The sequence below is a fragment of the Blennius ocellaris genome, assembly GCF_963422515.1.
Source record: "Blennius ocellaris genome assembly, chromosome: 10".
NCBI classification, from domain to species: domain Eukaryota; kingdom Metazoa; phylum Chordata; class Actinopteri; order Blenniiformes; family Blenniidae; genus Blennius; species Blennius ocellaris.
This window is the reverse complement of record NC_137659.1, coordinates 14227912-14255308: the sequence shown is the minus strand read 5'-3', so window position 1 is coordinate 14255308 and position 27397 is coordinate 14227912. Positions and strand designations below refer to the sequence as shown.

Here is a 27397-nt window from a genome sequence, read left to right as displayed (position 1 = left end):
GAAGAGTCCTGAAACTGTATCTAAGTACTCAAAAAAGTATAAACACGTGTCTCAAAAACTTGATCACTTAAGAACAAAAATGTCATTATTTAACTGGCTACAAAATGTAGATCTTTTATTATTAGTATTATTATTGTTGTTGTTATTATGATAATCTGCCTACCCTACCCTGATGGGCACGTCACTGAACAATAACGCTTAACTTGTACTCAATTAAAAGTAGGATTGTGATTGTGATTGCAAGTAAAAGTAGAAAGTACTATTTTTAAATGCTACTCAAGTAATGAATTCCTTTTCATGACATAATTCCATTTTCAATAATTCAATTAAATTAGAATGTGCCACTTCCAGAGCACATTTCTCTGCCAAACAGTAAAATATAGTTTTATGAGAATAAAAATATAGATATGAATTATACATTTTGTTTGTGAAAAAAAAACTGAATCATATTTGGTAATGAAAGAAAAAAAATCTAACTTGAACAATTATTTAAACTGTAGGTGAGTTCAGCTGAGCAAAAAGTTGTGCAATATATTCAATGGTTTGAGTTCTATTCAAGTATGAGTAGAATTACATTACTTGAAAAAAATAATGAGATTACCAAAACACTACTTAATCACAGTTATGCTAGCAATATTAACTCAGTATTTCTGCCACTGCTAATTTCTAATAATCCATCTAATTAACTACTTAACAGGCTGATATAAATAACTTTCCTCAGTAAATCAGGTAGTTCCGGCATAGAGCCTCAAAACATAATGAACTGATCGTCACCGAAAGAGAGTAAAACTCAAATATCAGTGTATACTCTCCAGGTTTGCTGCCATTCAGAGCTGCAAGGCAAACATCAGTTGCAATGAGAAAGGAGAGTCAGAGGTTTACTTTTGATTTGCCAAAACCAGCCCGATCAGCAGGGGCTGCCTGGAAGAAAGCCACGGCACAGACGCTCAACTCTTCTGCACTGGGGCCGGTGCATGACATGTCACACCTCAATGAGAAGACTTACTGCTATATTACATAACCCACAGAGTCATCACAAGCCATAAGTCTCAGAGACTGGGCACTCTCTGTGCCTGTGGTGAAGTGTTTCAAATATTTACTGTAGCGAACAACAACGCCGGTTTTGTCAGCCATAAACTGAGCATTGTCCGCGCAGTAAATAAAAAAGAAGACAGAGGCCTTGTTGGATGGACTTTTGAATGACGCCTCACTTTTTGAATTCCAACCCCCCAAGAGGTCTCGTCTGTCTTCCTCCTCAGCGTTATTCTCAGGTGCTTCAGAGAGGAGGGGGGCTGCTTTTGCCGTTCGTAGATGGATCAGTGATCTATAAGCCCCCAGGGCTCAGTGGCTTGTGGAGACGATTTTATGTACGGGCACTTTCATTTATTTCTTATTGATATTTGCCATCATGAGGCACTTCTACGTCCGTGTAACTCTGTCCTTGTTTTCCCAGTCCAGTTTTTATAGTCAAATGAACGTTATACTGCTGGTCGGTGGGTGTGTTGTAATCATCTATAAACATGATCATTACTGAGATTAATAGGCTGATTACTGTGTTTTAGAGCAACAGCATTGTTCATTGACATTTCAGGATGTTTCACATTGTATAAAGAATTTCAATCACGTCTACCCAATTGATTTTTGCTGTAATTTACTGCAATGGTTGCCAATATTTTTTTTATTGTTTCCCACTACCAGAGAAAAACTGATTTTACTCTATAAGAGACAACTAGTTAAGAAGTTGACATGAAAGAACTTGGTAAAAGTCAACATGATTGCATCAGCAAACGAGAAACGGTTTTTCTCTTTGTAAATAATATTGATTCATCAAGTCGAAGCCTTTCAGCATCTAACGCCGCACATATACCTCACCCTGGAAGTCAAACATCCACACTGAACAAACAAAAGGCCCAAAACACAGCTGCAGGGGTTAAGTTGAATGTAATTTAGTCCAATTCCTTGAACAAATACACACGCCGAGTATTTTTTTTTTTTTTTACGCTTATTCACCCATTTTCTATACCTTATTTAAGCAAGACCACACTGGGCTGGGGGCCGATTCCAGTCGACGATGGGTGAAGGCGGTCTACACTGTGATCTGGTCACCAGTCCACCACAGGGGTGAGGAAAAATTAACGTCAAACACGTGTAACTGGACTTGGGGAGAAAACTCACCAGTGCAGGTGCAGACAGACTCAAGTGTTTTCTCTGTGAGGCATTGCACACACAAACCACAATTCCAGTGCAGCCCTCGATGGTTTATAAACTGTAAAATAATCCACAGAAATACATGTGAAAATCTCCCCCAGATTATAGAAAAGGTGAAAGGTCTGTTTTCTTCCGGTCCTTAAGTAGTGTAGCAGCACCCTCACTGGCATCAAATTTAAATCTTGTGCTAAAAAAAAAAAAAAGTTTACAGAATCTTTTTATACCAGCTGCATCCACATTTTTATGTCACAGCCCATTAAAAACACATTTTCCTGATGAAAAGGATGGCTTCAGATGCTGAGTACAGGGGGTGGGAAACACAAACACACACACACTCTCTCTCCTGGTGTATCTGGGTCAGAAGGCCAAACCCAGGAAGCTGTAACAGGAGAGAGATCTGAGATTAACGGGGATGAGTCCAGCCACTGATGCAGGGATTATCTGGGAGCGGGGATGAGAAACGCAAGGTGGGAACGACGGCTCTTGTCAAGTATGTAAACTTTCTCTGTATGGCAAACGCTCCTCTCACATAATGCACTTCTGATATTTCAGTGTCCCTCCCCCCCATAGACCCACTCACACAAGCCCTTTATCTCCCTCTGCAGGATTTAAAATTACCTGCAATGCTCATCAGTTTAGTAATGATTTTTTTTTTTTTACAAAAACAAAAACAAAACAGACACATGTATCTATGGTAGTTTTTTTTTTCTTTTAACCCATCCGTATATTATTTGTCATTCAAAAGATGAAACATGAACGAGACAAGAGAGCTGTAGAGAAGGCACACACAAACCCCCCCCCCCACAAAAATGATCTACAAGAAGTCACCAGGTAAAAATCCTGCATCCATTTATACGGACATTTAAAGAGTGGCTGTAAATCTGCAAATCTCATCCAGATCAGTGGTATTGATTTTGTTTTGTTTTGCATTTTCTTTTTTTTTGACTATGACAGGAAAAAATTAGTTGAGGGGGCCAACATTTTTCACTTTGCCTTGTTGGTGATTTCTCAAGTTTGCACAAAAAGAATCAACAGCAAGGCCACGAGCATCAAATCAGGCCCAGTGTTGGAGAATAGAACACTCTGACCAGTACATCAAATTTAACGCTGCAGCCGATTGGCTTGGTGTGAAAACGGTAAAAGCTGCCTCAACACCTCGGGAGCTCTCCAATTAACTCATCAATTTTCAGGTAAAAACAAAGAAAAAAACCCCCAAAAAACAAAAGTGAAAACAAGAAGTATGTGGGTTTTACAGCAGGGTCATCCTACAGAGACATGCAGACAGTGTTTCCTCATTCCCAGTCGGGGGCTACAGGCCGGCACACACTACACCATAATCGGGCTGATATTTCCGACGTGACCATTATTATTAATATTAACCTCATTATTACAGATGAAGCCTCATGGAACTAAACAGACTTGGAACAAATCGAGAAACAAAAACATCCTTCAAAGCCTCAAGTGACGAGGATTTATTTTATGTCAAAAAGATTGTTCTAAACATGTCGTCTCAAGTATTCCAAATGGGCGGGACAATCCGTGTCACCGATAAGGATATTGTAAAAATAGTCAGGTCATTTTCCAAGAGATCTGATTGGTCAGTAGATGGCGCCTTTATTCTCGGTTAAAACGTCAAGAGAACCGGCGCGATTTATCCTGGTAAGAGGTGAATCTGCTTCGCAGCACGGAAATCCCAGGATTAATCTTGAAGTTGGCTCGATAAATGAAAATCCCAAGACGTAACATGGGCCCGAGGTTGATTTGTGGCAACACGTTTGTTTCCACCTGCATGCTGCGTTTCACACTGAAGTCGCCGTTGACTACGCGGGATTTGGAATCTTGAGTGTGAAGAACATAGACCTATATATTTCTAGCTTTATAGGAGTCTACGGCGTCGAGATGGATACTCTGCTGAAGAATCTGCTGGTGAGCTCCGTAGTCACACCACACTATCAGATCAGAAGAGGAAGATCTTGTGGGACCTGTCCTTTTGTGATCATCAAGTATGTGCCGTTTTGATCAGTGGAAGATTTATAAAAAATATATTTAAAAAAATCTGTAGTGTGTGCCAGGCCTCAGCCAAACATTCCAGTGCTGTAGTTTTACATTTACAGCTTAATACAAGAGTGACTCATATACAAACAAATGACAAAAAGTCATACTCCATAATCCCAGGTTCCAACAAGTCGACAATAAGAAAAAACACTTATGAAAAAAGTGAAAGAAAACAGTATGAAGAAAATGCAACAATGACTTCCGTACCCAATATGCTTTGAAAGGAAATGGTTTGAAAAAGTATTAAATATTTACAGAAGCAGCATCTTTAACATCTTATGTACTTTGATGATATATTGTATGTAAAAGCCTCCATCACCAAGGAAATAAGACCCTCTTGGGCAAAGCTGCGCATCGACAAGAGTCACATCTTACAGTATAAAATGTACACGCATGCCTTAAGTGAATAGCCCACGATAACAGGAGATTTATTTCATAAAAATGTTCCCATTTAAGTCCAATAATACAGCAAAGAGGCCCCATTCCAACAGTTAACGTCTCTTTGAGTTAGTAGTAGTGGTGGTGAGGGATAGCTCGCCCTGAAAAATGTCAATCTCTACATACAAACAACAACCATAATAAAGAGATAAACCACAACCAAACACAACCAAACAGTACAAAGCAGATAAAGATGCTTCGTCTGGATAGAACAACAGTGAAGCCAGTCAGGCGTCAACTGTCGGCTGGGTCCATGTCATACATGTGCCAGCAGGGGGCCTCAGACCTTTGGCATGAGAGGGAGTGGAGGAACTGTTGACTGCTGCAAAAAAACAAAACAAAACAAGAGCTCTTGGTCCAGCTGGCTGGCACAAGGAGTCAATTCACAGCCGTCACTGGGAGGACCGCGGCGTCAGGACCGGGGCGTTTCATTGGTCCCATGCGACCGTCTCAATCGTAAGTATGAGCGAGGCATGCAGTCCGATGTCACTCCGCCTCTCATCCTCCCGCCGTCCTCCGATGCTCCTCCACAGGAACTCGTCCCTTCAGCCCTTTGGGTGGATTTTCTCATACAAGAAATTTTGCCCCAGCAAGTAGAGTTCGCCGTCTTTTTCCTTGACGGCACGCGCCCTCACGAACTGGAACTGTTCCAGCGCAAACTCATAGAACTCGTTCTCCATCTTCCAGATGGCCGACTGCTGCATCTTGGCGATCGACTCCTTTGTGAGCGGCTTCTTCTCGGTGGTCTTCCTCAGGTGGGATTTACTGCCTGTGATGAACGAGAACAAGAATCCAATCAAATCCAGCATTCATATACACAAATGTCTTATTGTGTTTGATTAAAATATAGGCTTAGTTAAATTTTTTATTTTTTTACTGTATTCTTTATTTTTTATATCCACAGAAGGAACTTCAGTAGTTTCTCTTTGTAAAATCACCGGGAATTATTTGAAGACAAGTTAAAACAATCCCACGACTAATTCACTACTTAATTCAACTTCACTGAACATTAAAGTAATATAATCTATATTATATATATATAATATATAATCAGCTGGATTGCGTTTCCTTGCACATCGTGTTAATACATTAGCACAGGATCAGTATGAAGTCATCTTGGCATTTTAGTGATAGTTTGTATTCTTTTTAAATCTAAAAAACCACTATGAAGGAGCAAAAACATGAGCGGATATAACATTTTCTTTACATAAAATGAAAATGCGCTTTTATCCTCAGATTTTATGGAGCCGCTGGTGTCCTTTAAAAGCTCCCGGTGAGGCTGCTCGCATGCAAAATGTTTCCAACAATGTTTGGCAACCAGGTAACGACTGAGCGATCCTGTAAACATTTGTGACGCCTCTGCGTGGAACAAGGGTCACGAAATAAAGACTCAAAGTTTCCCAGCGAGGATGGAGATTATCAAAACTTGCCATGAGGTAGACGTGTGGTGATGGTTACTGTGTGAATTAAACTGAAAACCGAACCGAGACGACATAACTTTAACCCAGAGCTCAAGTTGTCCATCCCAATAAATTAATACCTGGTTAACTTGAGTGCTCAAATTGATGATGAGCACATCGAGTCATTGTACATCTACATAAAGCGGCGAGATGAACTTCTCTGTGCTCGACATTATTCATTCTTGGCAGCCCTCGTTGTAACTGATCTGTAACTACATCAGCGAGCGGCACGAGTGCATATTGATCACAGTTCAATTCTCAAAAGGGCAATTCAAACTGCACGCTTGTGTGCCTGTGTGCATGGCTGCAGCTGCACATTAGCTGCAACGCATACACACGGGCACACAAGTTTTGCAGAGACGCACGTACTCGGTGTGGTAATGCAACGTGAGCGAGCCATTAAAACGGTTCATTGCGATCTTATGGGGGAGATATTGCAAAGAGTTCAGGTGTTCGGCCGGTGCAGCACCTGTTTTATACAGCTCGGAGGCTCCCTTGAAGAAGCGTGGCAGCACAGCCTCCAGTATCATGACAAAGTCCTCCAGCTCCTCCGTCACTCCGACCAGCAGGTACTCGTTCACCAGGTTTAACTTGGCCTGCTCCAGAGCCCACTGGCTGCCCACGTTCCTACACAAAGATCATGGTTTTTTTTTTTTCCCTGTAAAGATGTGGATATTTTTTCTCCTCACTCTGCCTTCGGAGTGGCCGTTCTGCTGGTTGGAAAGATGCCCACAACACTTGTGAAAAAGGGATCAGAAATGGTGGGTGGTGGGGGTGGGGGCGGGGGGGGGGGGGGGGGGGGGTGGATAAGAGGGGGCTGGAGATGGACGAGAAAGTGTGATGGGCGACAGGAGAAAATGAGGAGAGCTGGAAAGTCCAGAGATGTCGACAGGAAGAGTGATTTCGTGACAGTCCAGAGAGGGTTGAAACAACAGCAGGAGGAAGCTCGGACGAGAAATGGAAATAAATTAAACATGCCGTTGCGGTGCAGGAATTACAGATTAAGAAAGGAAGCAGATGACATGAAATCTTATCTTCATCGTTTATCTAAAGTTTCTCAGGGGCTTTCAATGAGGCCGCCGCAGCAACACAAGTCCAACCTTTGTAAACCTTCCTGAAGAGGACCGATGGATATATGATAGAAGACAGGCTAAAGGGGAGATTAAGGAGAGGCGAGAGAGAGAGAGAAAGAGGGAGACCGATAACCATCATGATGGACAGAGCGAGGATCAAGTCGGGGAGAGTTATCACAGATCGTGTGAATAGAGTGAAGCAGAAGTAATAGAAAAGTACTATGCGGCTTAATGTGGAGATCTATGTAACAAAAAACAATACAAAAGACCTGCGGGGAGCAATGGATGAAGTCATTGATGTTAATTTTTCTTATTTTAAGCAAATCCTATGAAAGAATTAAACAGCAGCGTGTTTTTAACTATGTTTAAAACGCTAACTATGGCTCAAGGTTTAGTCAGACTATTTTAGAGTACAATTGACAAGAAATGAGAACAAATGCTTTCATCCACCTTATGAATAAGCTCTCCTTATCTAAACGCTGCAAGAATGAGTCTTAAAAGTCTGAAAAGGTGGAGTCGTCTTATATTCAGGCTCCGGCATTCAGCACCCGGTGTTACGCTGCGGTTTGATTAACGGCAGCACGGAGTCTCAGAAACAAGAGGAATATGCTGGATGTGACTGTGCGAAGACTGCGGCTGTCAAACACCAGGTGTGCACAATGAACAGAGACCAGGTGATCGTCACACTGGTTGGGTGCAAAGCTTCATGCCGCTTTCAACAAACAATTCAAAGGCTTTAACGGGCTGCATCTCCAAAACCTTTTTAAAAGTAGAGGATGATCCATCATGGGAGGAGATCCGAGTTTCATTACCATTATTTTAAATATCTAAATTAATGCCTTCTTATTACTTATATATATAACCTCTAAAACCTCTCAAATGCGGTTCTTGTATAAATCAGAGTTGTTTAATTTGCTTGTTACATTTAAAGCTTTTTCTTTCCCCCATGGTCAGCCAAGATAACTATAAAGTTAACAAGTTATCCTTGCAATATTCGATAAAGTCTTTACAGCAGCCCAGAACAGACCAGCAAGAAGGACTGGTTTTTTTTTGTTTTGTTTACATTTTAAGTGTTTCACAGCCATCATAGGCTCTCCTACATTCTTGACAGCTGAAAGTGAGACGATATCAAGGATGGTTATAAACATCATCACTGATAAATGTCATTCACTCTTACACACTCTTTTGAAATTGAAGAATACTCCATTAAACCTGCTAAATTATTCAGTGCAAGATTGCTAACGGAGAACAAAAATAATATTTTCAGTTGGGTACTACGTGGAAAAAGTATCCCATATTCACCATCACGAAAATGCTGTTTATTTGATGAATTAGCTCCATTGGACAATGAATTCATCCAGTAAATATTTGTGCAGCTCCAGCAGAGCACAGGTTGAAAACACAAGATATGTGGTGGGTCATTTCTGACTCAGCGGGCGTCTAAATACTTACCAACATTCAGAGAAAGGACCGCAGAAAAAGGGAATCTGAAGCCAGAGCTTCTCAGGCGCGCAGTCCGACCCTCCGGCCGATATGCATTCATCAAATGTCTGCAACCCAAAACATAAAACAAGCAGATCAGTGATTAAAGTCTGGCCTCAAACATCAGTTATGTTGTCATTACTGTGCCTGATCAAAAATGTATGAGTACTTCTGCCCCAGAGGGACTCTCTGCCCTGCATCTGAAATCATCAAGCCTTTATTGTTATTGTAATAGAGCTACAACCAAATGAGTTGCAACTCTCAAGTGAGGCATTCAGTTATTGAGGATGCAAGTTACGTAGCAACTCTTAATAAAATCACAGAAAATGTAATCTGAGAGCAAAGTGCATTTTTGTCCACGACTTCAAATAATAACATGTCATACAAACCACTGACTGAATAAATAATAGCAGGTCGTGACAGTATCCACACCTTATAAAAACACAAACGCGGCCTGATTAAAAGCTGCAGAAGCTTGAAAATATCCCATTGAGTGAGGTTGGTGTGTTGAAACCCAGAGACATTTAAAACACACGGGACAAAGATCCCCCAGCACCAGAAGAGAGCGCCAAAGTGTTCCAGCGTAAGAAGCCAATCTAATATTTCAACCATCCATCTTCTGTAATCACTTTATCACAGCTTGGATCACAGAGGTCTGGAGCCTATCTGTGCTGACACATGGTGGAAGGTGGGGTATGGTCTGAACAGAGAGACAAACACTCTTGAATACACACACGGTCACGACCATGACCACTTTCAAGCCACCGATTAAGCTTACAAATGTGGCAAGTGGTTGTTGGAGGAAGATGGGCGCACTCACAAAAATCCTGTCAGACAAAGAGCATGCAAAGTTTATGACATATAAAACATAATATGAAGAAATGGATTGGTAGCACAACTGTCACACTCGGGATGATGTCGCAAACTCTAAACCTTAAAAAGAAGACATGAACAGACATTTTTCAACAAACAACTTCTTTTTTTTTTTAGTCTGCAACAGGCCTCAATACAACCAATTAAACTGCAGATTGTTACAAGATAATGCAATACAAGTGAGTTACCTTTATCATTAAAAAAAACCCAAACGAAGACATTTCTATCAAATCTGTACTTTAGAGGTTAGTTTGTATGAAAGCTTCAGATATCATGTGTTCTGAGAAGCTACAAGATTTCTCCAACATATCAAGGCTGAAGAACATGCTTTATATCATTATGACAAGTTCATCAAATGTGCACATCTTCTAAATCTGCTTATGCTTATAGGCACTAAAACAAAGAGAATAAATAAGAAAATAAATAAATGAACTAAATTATTGGTCTATACCTGCTTGTCTCCTTGTTTCCTACGTTTCAAGTCGGGCCTGTAGTTGTCCCCGTACCGCAGAAAGTAATAATAGGACACCAGCCGTTCAATGGGATCCCTGACCATGTTGACGTAGATGGGCTTTTTCCTCACTCCAAATCTGAAAAGAGAATCGCTTTAGTCAGGGAACTCAGCCGGCACCGAACGCAAGCATTTCAATGTGAATTCAAAAACAGTTCTACAAAAAAACAAAGCTACAATAGGGAGGGAAGCGTTGACGCTCGCTAACATGTCAGATGAGTAGCTCCTTACTTGGAGAAGTCTACGAAGGACACGTGTCCGTGGTAGAAAGCCGGCTTCATTTCCATCCATTCAGTCACGTTTTTCACGAACCGCATCTGAACGAAACCAAAACACAGTCGATCAGCGTTGAGAGTGGCTCTGCGGCTCGGTCATCTGAGAGTTAACGGAGCGACCAAAGGACGCTGCTCAGACCTGGTCTTGTACGGACATGACCGGGTTGTTCCTGCTGGTGTTGATGTGCAGGACGTGGAAGTGGTTCTTCAGACACAGGTCGTAGGCGATGTTGCTGAAGGAGGTGCTGGCCGTTTTGGGCACGCGGTTGTAGATGACGACCAGGTCGTCCTCGCTGTCGGACACCGGCGCAGTCGAATCCCGCTCCCGTAGGAAATCCTGCGTGTGCCGCTGTTCAACCTCTCGCACCTCGTGTCTGGCGATGGTTTGTTCTGGGGGGGGGGGGGGGGGGGGGTTGATGAGAGATCAGGTTCAGGTGAGTTCAGGAGGTACAGGAAAGGATTTTATTGACTGCTGTGTGGGAAAGTGAACAGAAGGACCATGACATCCTGCAGTCGGTTACTTATTATATCGTTTCTGAGAAGCAGAGGGCTGCTATCAAACTGTATTGACCTTTGAATTTGTGTCAAGAAACTCTTCCCAAAAAAAGTCGACAATATGAGAGACTCTAAAAAAAACTAAAGGTCACAATGACGTCCAAAGAATCAAACTGTTAGAACTTTGACCTCCTGAATCCCTGGAGCTTCATCATGCCACCGATCATTGTCCGAGATTTGGTCGAGCTATGATCACCACTATACACAGCAAAGACGCTCCAAATCGGGACTAAATTTTGCTCACTTTCACACCTAAACCGTCATGCTGTGAGAGACTAAAGTTTAATTTAATTAAAAACGGATTTCCAATTCATTTTGAACATCGTCTCGGCCAGAGAGCAGACAGCGAAAACTCTTTCCCCCGCTTCACACCCGAGGATCAAGGATGATGTCAACCAGGAATATTAGTTAATCATTGTGTGAGGAGCCCATTTCATGCTGCGGCACCACCTCTCCTGCACGCTAATAAGATTGAGCTTTAATATCCGCCCTTTACCTTTACTTGCCGTCTCCTCATTTAGCCGCGCTGCAAAGTGACTGCGAGTGCCCTTGCTTTAAAGAGAACAAAAGTAGCTTTCACATGCGAGTCTGCGCGTGCTTCAGGGAGATGAGAGATGGTGGAATATTTCTCGGATGAAAAGTACCACATAAAGAGAGGCGAGAAGGTGAAGAGCGGGAGGCGAGAGATGAAGGGTTAAAGGCTGGCGGTGAGGAGGTAAGGCTACAGTTACTTGATGGCTAACTGGATGTTTACAGGACATTAATGCACTTTCAATGGGGAGGGGGGAGGGGGGGGGGGGGGGGGGGGCAGAAACACCGCATGAAGCAGCAGAAAAGCAAGGCCTCGGAGCCTCGGTGTGAATAGATTGGACACAAAGACGGCCTGGCCTTTGTTCCCCTCCGGCTTTTCCTCATCTGAATTAGCCTCAGATTGACGGCTGTTGACAAAGCCCGAGAGCTCTGCAGGAAGGATGGAGAGAGGAGAAGAGCGTTGGCGTGAAGAAGAGGTGGGTAGGGGGGGGTTACAACACTGGGGTACCTAATACCCGTGGGAGCTCTTAGTGAAGCCGGCGGGCTCCTCGTGCCCGGCCCGAAGCCGTGCTCGACAACAGAGACAGTTACAGCCAGTGGCTGGTCTGGTCGGCTTCAACAGCCGGACATCTGGCACCGTGGGCCAATTTAGATGTCATCTGCGATTCCAGCGCCGTCTCCTTCATCTCTGTCAACCTGAACACACACACACACACACGCATATATGCGTACTCTGACTGCCCCTTCTCTTACACTCTCCTGAGCAGCTGTTAATGCTCTCCCCTCATCAAAGCGAGATCTGGTTACGGCTGAAGCCACTTCCGCACGCTCCCAGCTGCTGGCGGACGTGCCAGGTGGTTGTAACGAGTGGGACGGCTGTCAACGCACGGAGCAACCGCAATGGAGACGTTCAGTTGTCTGAAGCGCTCGTTTGAGGCGGCGTACAACAGCAAGACGCCGCGCATTTACAGCTCCCCCCCGGCTCAAATATCACAGGAGGATTGCTTTTATGCGGGTGGATGAGGATGAAGCTGCAGGGTAACCTATGACCATACCATCCTGCTATGCAGTGTCGAGTGGCTCAAGAGCTCACAGTCAAACTGCACGGGACACGTTAGGAGTTTTAACTAAGGATATGTGCAAAATTTTGAATAAAATCAGAATGCAAGGATTTGCAACTCTCCATATGTAATTAACAAAAGAGCATGAACCCCATCATCACACCATCAGTATCTGATGGACAATAATAACCAGACATAAGTGGGAAGCCTTTTACACGGCGTTAGCCTTTGGGCCAACAGCTTTAGCAGCTGTTTAATGATTAATATTTAATATTCCAGAGACCACTTTTAAGAGGTGGTGAAGATGTGAAGAGAAACCAAACTCTTTTGCCCACTTTTTAGATTTTGTCCTGGTTTTAAAGGAGTGAAAGCTTCCTGCTACCATCGCAAAAGAAAAGCCTTGTTTTTAGATCTCATGGCTTTGAACTATTCAAGAGCAAGTCATTCTGGTGTCCCTGTTATACTCTGTATAATCTACAGGCCTTGCTGTCAACAGTTTAACTGGGACTATTCATTTAGTGGAAAGTTGTTGACAGTGAGGCCTGTGGATCATCAGGAGGAAACTGTTTCGGCACACACAAGCTGCTGCATCCAAAGTAAAAAAAAAAAAAATTACCTTCAGGTCCACATGGCGGTAATAAGAAACATTTCAATTCACCCCACAGTTTAAGATTCAGACTACCTTTTACTTTACTATTTTGCTTTGCTATTAAATAAACACGGGTCGTTATTTTTGTGGCTCCAGCCTGCAACCAAACCTTTCAAATAAAGAAAACTGAGGAAGGAGTAAAAAGGCACCATGTCTCTCACTACAACATCCTGAACTATGCGGAGGGGCCCTGAAAACCACTTGTTCGAGACGCTGCCTCGTGCCAAATTTTGAACAACCAACGAGGAGGAGACGCGAGCACGAAGAGGGCTTCCTATGCTTTGTAGTCGATGCCCTATTCAATGGGAGCTTGACCACACTTGGCACGAACCTTCATATCAGAGGGCGCCACACACACAAACTTAAGCTGAGCGCTCCCTTCTGAGGTCATTTAATTAGAGAACAAAAGCCTGAATTACTATGGCCGCACAGCAGGCCTCCTTTCATTCCACATTTCCGTCAGTTTCTTACCCCTCAAGCCGTCTCCGTGCATTAAAAGCTAATTATGAACCGTGAAGCCAACACGGTCTTAAACATTGTGACAACTACAAGCCTATTACTCCCAGTTTTCATTCAGCGTGAGAGACAGGCGGAAGACGGAGTGCTGGTAGTTGGAACTTATTTACTGAAGCAATTTCACACTGATTAGATGCAAGCATTTGAAATCATCATTCATATTCACCGACAGATTTGTAAAATGTGACAGGCCGTCGTGTATTATTGCCATCACGTCGGATCTGATGGGATAATAAAAGTGGGGGAGAAAAGATGATCCTTTCCCCAAGCAGCTCATAAATCTATCAATGCTCCGATCCGCCAGTTGGACCTCGCGCCCTACCCTCCTGCTGCTTCCCCAGAGAGGGTTAGAGCCTCCAACCGAATCCTTGAGCTCGGTGGGTAATAGAGATTGGCTATCAGCGGCACACTGAGGTGTATAGCTTGTATGGTTTTGCTTGGATGCCACTGGATTGCAAAATCAATGAAGGATGACAGGAAGGAGAGATCTAGGTTGCCACTGTATAAAAATGGAGTCCGTCTGCCGTCTTCTCCCTCTTCCCTCGATGCAGACTTGGATGCATGCTGCCGTTTTGCAGTGCCAGGTTTCCAAGGGGACAGTTATGTCACCACTGCAGCACATTTGGATAAAGTGCGCACTTCCAAATTTCTAATCATTCTAATTCATTAGGATCCGTTTAGCAAAGAGTGGATTAACGGCGAGAACGGGGGTGAACGCAGGCTGACTCGGACATTCAGGCCTCACCAAACAGAGCAGAACCTGCCTTGGTATTCTTGTTCAAGTGACAGCAAGAAATGGGAAACGTGCTCCAAGAGAGTTGTGTCGAGCTTTTCAGCTGAAACGATGACAAGAATTGAAGGTGCCTTCATTGTGTGATTCAGAAAGTGTTTAGACCTTTCGAAACACCTTCAGACCCAAACCGCACAAAACTTATCTCAACTTTAAAATCACGACTCTTTAATGCAGCGTTAAATGCATTTTTCAATAATCGCACTAGTTTCATTCGAAGACAAAAAACAATAAACGTACAATAGACTGATGTGTTTGGGCAAGATTTTTGTATGGGGGGGGGTCATTTCTAACGTTGAGGCATTTCTTCCGACTGGCTTTGACACAGAAGTGCGATATCACCACCCAATGAAAGGTCTCATTCACTGGTTTGTCCTCCAAAGTACAGCTTGGGGAGACAGGAGAGGTGGGGGAGTCAAGAAAAGAGAGGAAATAGAAAAAAGGAGGAGACAAGGACATTGCAGGTCAGAAACGGAGCCAGACAATCTGATCCGACCGCTCCGGGGCAGAGCCGGGTTAACATATTCGGAGTCTTGGGCCAAATGTTTGCTGATGAGCGTCTATGTTAAACTGCCCCTTTGGCCTTCTGAGCACTCGCAGCTAACAAGAAAGATTCTTTTTTCCCCCTCAACTATATTTGGTCCTTTTTGGTCACGATGGTGACTGACTGCTCGCTGGTACGAACATGAACCAGTCTTTGCGACGTGTTGATAAGAGTTTGTGTTGCAGTCAGTCTCAGTGGCTTAGTGACCAATTAATGCCGCGTTCGGATCAGGCTGCTGCAAAGACGGACGGATGTAATTCCAATTAACCTTAGACTGGAAGAACAGATGATAATTAACCTTGAAAAAATAAAAAACATTTATACACATTCAAGGCGATTCCTTGTTAGGTGAAAAACCTGGAAGACTGAGAGAAAAGAGACAACCACAGCATCGAGAGCAATAATAGTCAAAACAATCAAGATTTTTGCGCAAGGGCGGTGAGTGAAGTCACCTCACAGCTCCTTCATCAATCTGCGAAGTTCTTCCCTCCGTTGCCAGCTTTTATTCAAAACGTTGAAGTAGGTGGTTACATTCTCATTCCATGATACAACAAAGCAAGGTTAACACTGGTGGGTGTGTCTGTGTAATTATGCTTCTATGTGAGCTGAGAAGGTAGGAATGCTACAAGACATTCCTCCAGCCCGAAGGCCAGAGACCTTGAAGACATCTCAGAGCGGCGACGTTAAAATATCTTCTCATAAGTACAAGGTACAATGATTCATGGCGTGGCAGGCGTAAAGCAGCGAACAACACAAACATGCATGAATCAACGATAACTTGCAAAATGTTAATTCCCATTACACCAAGTACTAATATTTAATATAAAGTACAAATTTACTTATCATTCCCTCGATACACCATGTTGGTATCGGACTTCTACTTGTTCACATGAGAACAATTTTTAGTTTGCACCACCTTCAACAAGTCAATGTCCTTTTTAACCACATCGTAAAGGTGCTCTATTGGACAGAGATCTGGACACCGTGAAGTGCACCGATTTCACTTTTTATGACAAAGGAGAGCCGATATATATTTCAACAAGCTGTCATGCTGCTACAGGAGCCATTAGACCAGGGTTCCCCAATTCCAGGCCTGGAGGTCCGGTGTCCTGCATGTTTTAGGAACGAATACTGTAATATAGGTCAATAAGACACAGTTATATCTATAAAAACTCAACTTCTTAACCTTCTATGATCTCAATGAGATTTAGGGCTTAGTCTTTAGCCGAGAGCCCGTCGATATGAAATCAAAAAATGTTTCTTGAAAAACCGTCTTAAAAACGATGCACGAGATTTTCAAGCTGTCGTAATGTTGGCTGGTAACTTTAGAATGTTAAGGATTTATTCAAGCAATCCCACATAATTGTCTGCAATATTGCCACAATCACATTGAGTAAGTAAATACCTTATTGGGGAACAATGAAGAAATTTATGTTTTATTTCCTTCTTTCCTTTGCTCTCTGTAAACCCTCTAGATGTTTGGGTGTGAAAATACCCAGCATATTGGCACATTGTGAAACACTAAACGCCCTACATCTCTCCTCACTAACAAACCCGTCACCTTCGAGCTTGGTAAAGATTGATTTTCTTCCCATGGTGGATTTTAACGTCAACGCATCTTCTTGAAAAATCCTACAAACGCAATCAACCTTGAGGTGTTCCAAATGAAGACCGTCTTGCTAAAGAGGTTTCAAGTTCTGAAGTGGTTTGACCACTCGATTTAGAGAAGCGATGTCTGATGAGGAAAGCCAGGAGTTATTCTGAACAATGTCGTTAAGTCAAATTTAAAAGTGAATCTGGCTCCACGACAGATCCTATATGAGAAAGTTTCAAGGTGAAGTGATGTTTTCCCATCTAGGACTTGGCGCCAATGCTTTTCAAGGCGCCGTAAATAAAAGCCAAGGAGACTTTCAAAATAATTCTGCTTTCACCGAGAGATGCAGAGATTAACAGGAACACAGTGGTGGGGGTGGCAGCGGTGGAGGTGGTGTTGCTGTAAGGTCATGGGTAAGATTTTCACCATGCCCGGCGGTTGAGGGGCCACTCCGTCCTCTGGAGATATTGCCGTTTCTGATGAACCCAGGAGTTGAATTCAGCACAAACAATCCATGTAAAAGGTCACACATCCTGTATATGCTGGAATTTAGGTTTTTTTTCCCACTCCCTCGCTGACAAAAGTAGCATTCTGCCTCCATCAGAAGATGCCGACAAAGCATTTCTCGCACACAGACGGGACTCAGTGCAGACAGTTTAAATGGTTAAGTGGTATAGAGGCGGGTCTTGAATCCACAACGACACCATTGAAAGTGAAAAGCGTTGACGAACACCCTTCTCGATCCGGACAATTAGCACACTATTGGATAATTTAAATCTGGTGTGCTTGTGTTATGCCCAGCACGTATTGCAAAGTGCTAAACTCAGCTCAGCATGTCCGCATCAAGGTGACTTAAAAAAAACAAACAAAAAAAACATATATATATATATATATTTCAGAGAACACACCATGTTTTCTGATGTTCAATGAAGGTTGAGAGGAGGGAATATAAATCATTTGAAAGGTCAACATGGAAACGAAGACGCCTGGACAGCACGCTGGAGAGAAGGCATACTTTAGGTTACTGTAAATGACTCGAGGTAAACAAGCTCCGCTCCAACCGCATGTTGGGCTCAGCGGGGCGAAAGATGGGTGGATCAATATGCTATGACTTATTATTCAGAAGAACAGAGAAATGATTTTCCATTGGATCGGCCTCCTTTCTGCACGTTATAGGATTCTTTTTCCGCAGATACGCAACTCATTTGGTTAACTGCAGACGGCAATGCTGTTATCGGCACGTATTTGTTTCCACCTAATTGGAAAGGAAAGTCAAGTATCTCACTGCAGTGGGATTCGCATATTATTCTGCTACTGCAATGACGCACTGGCAGAAGCAGACAGGGACCAGTTGTTTTCAACACGGTTCACTGAGACAATTGTGACCTGCTTGATTGAGTTAAGCTTCGAGCATTAAGTCAGAATTCAAGCTGTCACCTTGGCAGAAATCCCGATCAAATTGTGCGTCCGATTTTTAAACTTTGAGACTTCAGCTGCAGATGCTTAAAAATTTTATTTTTTTGTGTCCTGTATGTAGTTAAACTCCAGTAAACAAAACAACCTGCTGGACTAAAGTTACACTAAACAAGTTCCTGCCACATGTTTCCATGTTTTGCAGCTCCTCGTCGGAATGCAAGGCATTAACGAGAACATTAACGAGAGCGATAATCAGTCTGGTTAAACCTGCTACTTTCTCACCTCCTCATACGTCTTTTGTGCAATCGAAGTCAGCAGTGCTTTCTGACAGATGAGCCGATAACGCCTGGGAAAAACAGAAAGAGTAAAGGGGAGGGGGGGCACGTTCTGTCTACTTTATCAGAAAACAGCCAGTCAGAGGAGATAATGGCGTAATTTACACAGATGGCAGATCCCATCATTTCCCCTGTCTTGTTCAGTAAAGGCAGGTCTGACAAGTTGTGGAGGCCAGGGGAGGAAAGTGTGTGGGGGGGCGATTGATTGGAACAGAGCTCATCTTGGCACATATTGTCAGTGACTAAGCAGTTGGAACTAGCCAACATATTCAGAGGCACTTGTGCTTCGAAGGTAGTAGAAAATATCCGAGTTGGTCTCGTCAGACTTCGAGGCATTAAAACACATTTGCCACAGTAAAAATGTCATCTGGCATCTGAAGGCATCCAGGGAGAGTTGAATTTAAATAGGTTTGCGCCAAAATACAACTTGGAGCCCACCTATCCTGATATAACAACAAACGATGCTTGCATAACAGCATAGATCTGATTGCATGCTACAACAGAGGTATCCGATGCTCCCTGTCCCTAATCGCCTCTCGGCCCTGCAACAGATAATTAATAATGCATATATGAGAGTCCAGGGAAAACTCCACACTCTATTAAGACGGAGCAGACGACAGCTATTCATAGGTTTGGTGATGAATGGGAAGGACAGGTGAACCACGCAGAGAATCCATCCAATCCAATCCAGAAACGGGTGACCGAGCGACAACAGAGCGCCTCTGCAGCGAGACCGTTCAGTCATCACTTTTCTCTGCAGCTCATTTTTCCATCTATTCTCCTATTGAGCATGTGCAGGCTCTCTCACCAGTGCGGCCGTTTGCACTGCGTTCACTATCAGCAGGCCACTGCTTTACTTATCTACGCTGTGGATTTTGGTCAATACAGATTCTTGACTCACGTCCATCCCTCTTCTTTTTTTTTTTCCTCCTCCTTTTGGACAGCTTAAAATCTATAAACTTCACCACCTGGAATTGATTCGACCCGTTCCTCCGTGTGTAAGGTTACATGTGGATATAAATACATCAGCTCCTTGAGGTGCTGCTAAAATAATGTCACTTTTAAAACTCAAATTTCAGTGCTGCACTGTCTGATTTACCCACATAATACCTTTTTTGTGTTCATCCACCATCTCCACGACACAGAGTCTGAGTCAGCCTACAAATGGCACGGTTGTGGTTATTCTTGTTTTAGAGCGAAAATATCCCGAGCTTGAGGCCCCGTTTCCACGACCATGGTTCACATGATATCAGCCAATCCATGGGGAAAAAAAAAAAAAAAGTGGTGCCTTTACACTACAGCAGCGGACATATTGACAACAAAATTGAGAGAACCCGACGTTCGTATGGGCTGATGACGAATCAGATGCTATCTGGTGTGAGTCTATAAAACTAGAATACGGACCACAAGTCATGTACTACAGGTCCACCATGTGTAATGAATGTATTCACTTAACCAAATAAATGAGCAATGACAAATCACTACTCATTGGACGACTGCAGACAGTTGCTATGGCAACATAATTTAGTCGCTCGAAATATTTTTAATCACGCCGTGTTTGGTTTATAAAAAAAATTAGTTTACATTTTGTAAACAGCAATGGAAAAACACTTTTTGTATTAATTAATAACATCCAACAGAAACTGACTGTTTAATAAGGTCAGAGTGAGATACAATCTAATCCTGTGTGTTGTACCGGTGCAGTAATAAACCGGGGAAAGACCCAGACACAAGCGGAGGGAAATAAATTAGCTTGATGAATCAATCTGGTGGGTAGTATTAGTGCCTGACAAGAAGTCAATAGAAACCAGAAAGGAAAGCAGCCACACAAACTTGCTAATCTTCACCCAGCAAGGGAAAGTCTGACTGACAGAGCTGAAGATTCAACAACCCAGAAACTTCATCAAACAAAACCATTGCTTCTCACACACACACGACACAGCTGTTCGCCTTATCTGCATTCATTGCAGCGGAAATTAAGAAGAGAAGGCAAACGTTGAGGAAAAACGAGGCCTGAAGACGACAGAAAACAGTGTCAGATTGGGTTTTGGACATATTGCAGGTGAACCAGATAAAAGCAGCTTCAACTTTGCAGCTCTTGGGAACAAAGTTGAAATGGAGGTCAAAGAAGAAAAACAAGAGGAAGAAGACAGTCAGTAATCCTTGAATACATCTATTTCTGCTTCATCCCTCCCTACTGTAATGAAATTAGATGAAAAAAAACCAACAACTTTGCAATTCTTTTTTTCTTTTCTTTTTTCTTTTTCTTATGGTGTTTATCAGTCAGGGCTTTAAATATTACTGGGTCCCAACGAAAATTTTAATTTAACCCTTTTATTCCCCCTCACCTCCCCGTCTCTCTGCACACTTCTTCTCTTCTGACAACACCTTATTTGAAAAGTCGGCAGCAGATATTCTCCTTTCAGAATTCCATCCGATGAGGTTTGTAAAACACAGGAAAGATATGAATATCACAACACATAAAGTAGTATGAGAGTACAGACGTTAAGACGTTACCATGGCAGAGGTTTATTCGATGAGTTCCCCGTTTCTCCTTTCAGGGGAAAAAGTGAGGAATCGGACTACTTGTTGTCATGCGTTTACAACGAGAAGCTGGTAGGAAGAGAAAAATATGATGCTCGGCGTGAAGAGGTCACGATCTGAGCTCGTTCCTCTCTGTATCAGCGCTGCACAGCGGAGAGACCAAATCCTCTGGACGTTCACAGACGCTTGGTTGAGAGCCTCCATTTCGCCATCTCCATTTTTGCCTGTTGCCGCTGTTGTAAGTGTCGCTTAATGACAAAAGTGGCACGAGTTGATGTAGGGAATAAAGAACTGACTGTTTCCTAAAAGACATACAAAAAGAAAAGTCACATCGGCGCTCGCTTCTCTACTGACCTACATTCCTTGTATCATTTCAATGAAATCATTAGGCCTCATCGGCCGTCAGTCAGAGCTCCCTTTGCCCAATGAGCTCAGTCAAATTAATCCAGCCGGCGGGCATTTGGTTTCCACACGATATTCCGAGCCCAATTTGTGGTGATGAGTGGGCTGACACCTTTGCCAAACAGTGACTCAGGAAGACTGAGGGGAGACACATCGAGGAGTTAAGTTTGTCTCTGCAAGTCAAGGGGGGGGGGGGGGGGGGGGGCATGACATTGTCACCTGGCATGACAATAAAAAGTCAAATTCAAAGCCCTGCCGGGAGCGACGGCCTGCAGCATCAAATGAATGCTTAAAAGTCTTGCGTCAGCCCCGCAAACACTTGGGACAATGAGCGCATGCATCCCCGTCCTCAGTCTGCATTCAATGGCGTTCCTCTTCGGTCAGAGTCCGTCACAGAGCCGCCTGTGTCCGGACCGAAACGTCGCCACGGGAACAGATGGAAATCCAATTCCTTTAATCGGGCTGACTAACAGCCCGCAGATAAAAGGCGACGATGTTGAAGGGAAAAATTAAATCCCTTTGAGCGTTCGTCCTGCTGAGAGGCAGAGTTGAAGTCTTTTTTTCCCCTCTCTCTCCAGTTACAAGGGCCACGGGGTGATGGTACGGCTGCAACTCACGATTACTTTAAATAATCGGTTAACTGGACGATTATTTTTTCAATTAAGTGGATTAAAAAAAAACAAAAAAACATTTCAAATTGTAGGACCAGTTGAGACTGAATGAACCAAACACCAAATATGCTATTGTTATTTGATTATGCAAATCTCAAAACGAATCTCCTGTGGCACCACCACACTATTTTTAATATTCCAGTAATGTGGCCAAGCCCAGGTATTTCGCTATCGTTGCTCATCATGAAATGTGACAGGAAAATGAGTGTACTATCTGGGTTCAGCGGGTTGTTCAATCATTAGGGTGCTTCAACAGGTAAGTATGTGAGCATCCAGTACAGGTCTTACCAGATCCACTCCGCCTCGCTCTGTTCAACTCGCTCTGCAGGTCGAGGTATTTTTTACTTAAAATTTATTTCAGTCAGCCAGCCTTGATGAAGCTCCGAAGGTGAAGTGAACGACTCCGCAACATGGCACGACGACGCACGACAGAACAAATCAAATTTATAATAATCAAATTTGATCAAGTCGTTAGCGCGAGGTGACAGTAGGGCCAGCCTGGAAAGGTGTTAGAATAGGTGTACATAAAGTTACCACATTTATGCTTAGTTTCAGTCTTATTTCATGAGTGTGTTCTTATCCGACAGCGCCACTTGGGCACAGCACATTATCTTTGTCTAATCATGTGTTCTGAGCCTTTGTAGGAATATGTTGACCGAAACTGATAAACAAGAAACTGCATCTTCCTGAAGCTGCCATCTCGGTAGTGACCCATACGAACAGGATGTTCCAAGACTGTGCTTGTTTCTTTACACTGCCATGTGTGCACTTTTTCACTATGAGATTATTATCCTGTGAACCCTCCCAATTGCATTTCCCAATAAAAAGAAGAACACGGCAGAAGTTTTCCAGAGCGGATTGGAGATTGGAACTGGAAACACTCTCTGTCCGTTCTCCTCGCGAGTAAAAAAGAAACTTACCCTTGTTGTCTTGTTCTTTCTTGCAGATTTAATTAATGTCTATAGCTTAAACCCGACAAAAGGGCAATACAATACTGATGAACAGGAGATAGAAGGCACGTATGATGATTCAATGTCCTTTCCCAGTCTTTGCGTGTGCGTGAACACCTTTCAGACCACAGTTGAAATTCTGCTTTACATGGAGACGTTGTTGTGTGTCTATACTTGACTTCGCCTGGGCCGCAAAATCCCCCCAAAAACATATCCCCGAGGGTAAAACCTTAAAGTTGTCTTTCTGAGGCTTTGTTTCGCCTTATTCCAGCCTGTTGTCCATAAGTGACAGTTGTGCGTTTCTCTAATATTGCGGGCTCACCTTTCTTTATCAACACATTAATAATAAACACAAAGAACAAATGAACCATGGGAGCTCACGCTTATAGAGCATGAGCAGATTATGATAACTCAGTCATTGAAAGAGAGGTTCCAGACTTGAGATTTCTTTGTGTTTATGGGAATATTCCCCCAAAGGAAACAAAGAAAGGTACCATAGACCAGTGTCGTATAAATAATGATGGTCTCGGCTATAACGAACATTGCTTTCAGCCGGACAGAAGAAAAGCAGTCCTGAAAATAAAAAGCAACCGTCATCATTGATCAAAATACTATATCTCATTTTACTGAGTTTTTCTGGTACTTTTTCTTCTCCTGTCATACAGTCTTGGGTTCAGCACAAGTTGAAATTCTTAAATATGAAAAACAGGCTGGGCCAAATTAATCCTCACATACAAATTACTTAACTGCACTGTAATCCTGAGGCAATCCCTGCAGTTCAGGCACCGCGAGCGCGGTTTGAAAAGCTCACACTCGGAGAAATCTCCTCAGAGTTGGCTTTTATATCCAACCAAGTGATCACATTTTGTAACGTTCTTAGAGAAGATCTAATCGCGGCCGAATCAAACCCAGTCTGGCCCTCAGTGAAGCGCTCCTCGTGAAAGTCGCCCTCAAACTTCAGGACAAGGCAACGTGAAATTCTTCCAAGGCGAGAACCTGAAAATTGGCTAAGCTGAGAGTTTAATAGCAGCCCTGACAGGTAAACTGAACCTTGTAATCATCATTTGCTCTTCATTAAAGAATTGTTATTTCCATCCATCCATCCATCCATCCGGCCCCGCACAGTCAGTCTGTGACCGTTGACCCAGCCAGCAGGGGCGCCGGTGAGCAGCCGGAAAGAAATACCGTCAGAATCGTGGATAAAGCCCACGGCAGGACGCGCAGCTGCAGCGCAGCGCGTTTGTAATGCGGGATGCCTCTCTATGAAACCTGAGGATGACGAGGAGCTTGGACGCAAATCACAGCTCGTTTGCCCAGCGAGAGGCACCTAATGGGGGAGATGATTCAACCTGCTTGCCAGGCATTGGGGGCCCCGTGCTGTGAGGAGCGGCCGGCGGCCATTCCAGTTGGCAAGAAGCTAATTGTCAACACGCAAAGAGATGAGACAAGGGTAGTGACACCAAAGAGCTTCTTCTATCGTTTCCCTTCTAATTAACATGTACGAGTTCTTGGTGGCGTCTTCATTAAAGGTTTGGATCCCACCCGTCTCTGTAACGTTCACTCTGCTGTTCTTTATCGTGGCACAGACGGACCTCCAGCAGGCGTACCTGGTAATGCGACCAGCCCCGCTGCCGCCCGTCGCCATCGTGACGGTGAAAGGCTCCGTCACAACTATTTGGCTATGCAGCACATAATTCCCAGCTCCGGTATACAGACGTCTGCTCAGTCCGGTCATCCATCAGAGCACTTTCTGCCAAGTCAACAGATTCTCGTGGTGGGCAGTCAGGGGGTGGGGGTGGGGGGGCTCAGGTCCTGTTTCAGCACAGAGAGGTTGTGTTTGTGTGTATGTGCAGCTCGGGAGCGTTTGGATTTTCATAGGGTGTAAAGAATAGCCTTTACGGCAGCACTAAACCATGTCACAGGCCAATATAGCCACCTCTCCCTGCAGGAACACCAATTGTTCCAACAGGGGAAAAACTGAGCAGGGAAACTTCGTCCAATGAAGAGGGCTGTTTGCCATTTTATTTACAATCCGGCCTGGAGGTTTTACCAATGCCAAGTCACCTTTTTACGCACCTGACAAATTCTCAACATGTGTACAAACTGATAAATCAATACACAGACAAAAACAGAACATTCCCCTCAACCTTCATTGGTAAAAGTAACATGTTTTTCAATGCAATGTTAGCAAATAACAAAAGACCCATTATGATCTCTCAAAGTACAGACACACATTATCCACTTGGATTAATCAAAGAGGAAATGCAGGACCTCATAAACAAATCAACCAAGATTTCAGACCCAGTGCAGGTTAAGATGGCATAACTCCACTATCTACCAACCACTACTGCAACCTTTTCATTTCTGACATTATACAATAGATGTATTTTTCTAAAGTTACCTATACTTGAAAATACAGATGACTCCTTTAAGTGTCCAAATGGTTACCAATTAATGTTATGTCAGTTGACCTATTTATTAGCTTTTTGGGGGTATGGCACACTGTTGTATTCAGTAATCCATAATGGGGACCAAAAGAAAAGGGTATAACTCATAATCCACCCCTAAAAAGGGCCACAGAGCCTGTCTCCTAACCCTTCACTTCTGGCTCGTCATCCCGAAGTACCCCTCTGCTGCATGTCTTAGACATCTCTCGGCCAAAGCCGCGTGGCTTAAATGAATTGCTTGTTGATGAGCCCTGCAGAGGACTGATAATGACCTATTTGTTTGAATCAGGTGTGTGGGATGTCCCAGACCTTTATTGGGAATGAGTCCGTGATGGGAGCAAGCTATGGGATTTGAACGCAGAGGTGGCCACGTTGTGATCAGAGGGAAGAGTTTGGTGACGGTGTGTGTCAACGAATGATATTACGAGACAAGCAGCTCTGTCCTGAACACTGTAATATTTCCCACAGTCTCAAATAAAGATCACCCCCAGATCACTGACCCAGTGCAGGCTTTTATAGGGAACCTCTTATATTCTTACAGACAAAAGAATAACTGTTCAACTGTTAAGTTTAAAGAGCTCGGCTCTGTGAACTTAAATCTACTTTACAGTCTTCATTATTGCCGATAGGCACAGAAAGTGCACGGATAAAAGCTTTTTTTTTTTTTAATATATATATATACATGTTGAAAATTAAAAATGCAAAACATACATGTTAAATATTGATTTAGATGGTTTGCGTAACAAGGCCAGTCAAATCCATCCATCCACTAATGCTTCTTTATCCAATTAAAAAGGTCAAGGGGGGTCAAAGACCATCCCAGCAGACTGTGAGTTTTTGGATTGTGGGACGAAACTACTGACCCTGGAGAGAAAAAACCCAAACAAAACTGGCATCAGGAGAACCCGCAAAAACAACGTGGAAGTGTAAACCTACTTTCCTTGGCACAGAACTATAACCGCTGATGAGTTTGCATGAAAACATTCACAAGCCAGAGCAACTTCATTCCATGCAGGAGGATTGTGGTTAATTGCAGGTAGTTACCCGAACGTTTTGGAAGTCTGTTAATCCAGTTTATCAAACCTCAACAACCATTGTTCTGGCAATGAAATCATTTAAGGTTCTACACACAAGAAACCATCACACTGCTTTGAGCCAGAGGAAGAAAAGCAAACATTTGAGAAGGTTGATGAGCACTCATTGTGTGGCAGACAAGCTGCTAACAAATCAGTCCTCAGATTGCAGTAGATACAAGGGTCATACATCTTTGTGACAAAGATTTTGAGTCCCCCTCACCCCATTTCTGTCACGATCTTGAATGCAGTAGATAACCCCCCCCCCCGATCCCCAAACTTACCGAGCTTTCCGTGGGACTCCTGCAGTTTCTGGATCTGGTTCTCCAGGAAGAACATGGCCACTGCGAACGCCAGCAGCGCCAGAAGCTGCAACTTGGGCGGCATCATGACTCTGAACAGCCCCATCAAATCCTCCGGGAGAGGGATCGTGTCTGGCCACGCTCGGGGGAGGAGACGCTGCAAAACACGGGAGGGAGAAAGATGAAGTAACGCTCGTTACAAAGCAGCTGAGCGTCGACGCGCGTATGGCCCTCCTTCTCCCTCCCACGGCCCCCCCCCCCCCCCCCCCCCAACTCACCACAAATGCACCGTAGTCATGCTCCGATATTTATATGTATTCAAGTCCGATTGCCGGCAGCGGAGCCTCCAGACTGCGCATTGGTCCCTGCGGGATGGATTCAGGTTGGGAGCGTTGTGGTTTGCTCAGGAGCCGCTGCCGCCCGCGTCTCCCAGAAAGGCCAGTCCGTCAATGTGTCCCGTCCCATCCAGCAGCGCTCCGCGGGCGCACCGCGCAGCCGCCGCTACAGTCAGCCCCCCGTCATTGGACGTTCCCCGCAGTCCATCACCGAACACTTGCCTCTTCATTCGCCCAAATCTCACCGTCTCCCCGACCCGGATTGGACGGTCTCCACCGGCCACACGGACCCCCCCCCCCCTCCCCG

General features: G+C 43.8%; 1 protein-coding gene across 1 annotated transcript; it reads right to left on the bottom strand.

Moving 5' to 3' along the window:
• Positions 1-2866: 2866 nt before the first annotated feature.
• On the bottom strand, positions 2867-27235 carry hs2st1a (heparan sulfate 2-O-sulfotransferase 1a). The gene is made up of 8 exons (XM_080503957.1): positions 27034-27235; positions 26738-26912; positions 10515-10765; positions 10332-10417; positions 10041-10179; positions 8687-8784; positions 6631-6788; positions 2867-5470 (listed from the first exon to the last, which is right to left on the bottom strand). The coding sequence occupies exons 2-8, from the start codon at positions 26859-26861 to the stop codon at positions 5247-5249; spliced, it is 1080 nt and encodes a 359-aa protein (XP_080360083.1). The 5' UTR covers positions 26862-26912; positions 27034-27235; the 3' UTR covers positions 2867-5246.
• Positions 27236-27397: the final 162 nt, after the last annotated feature.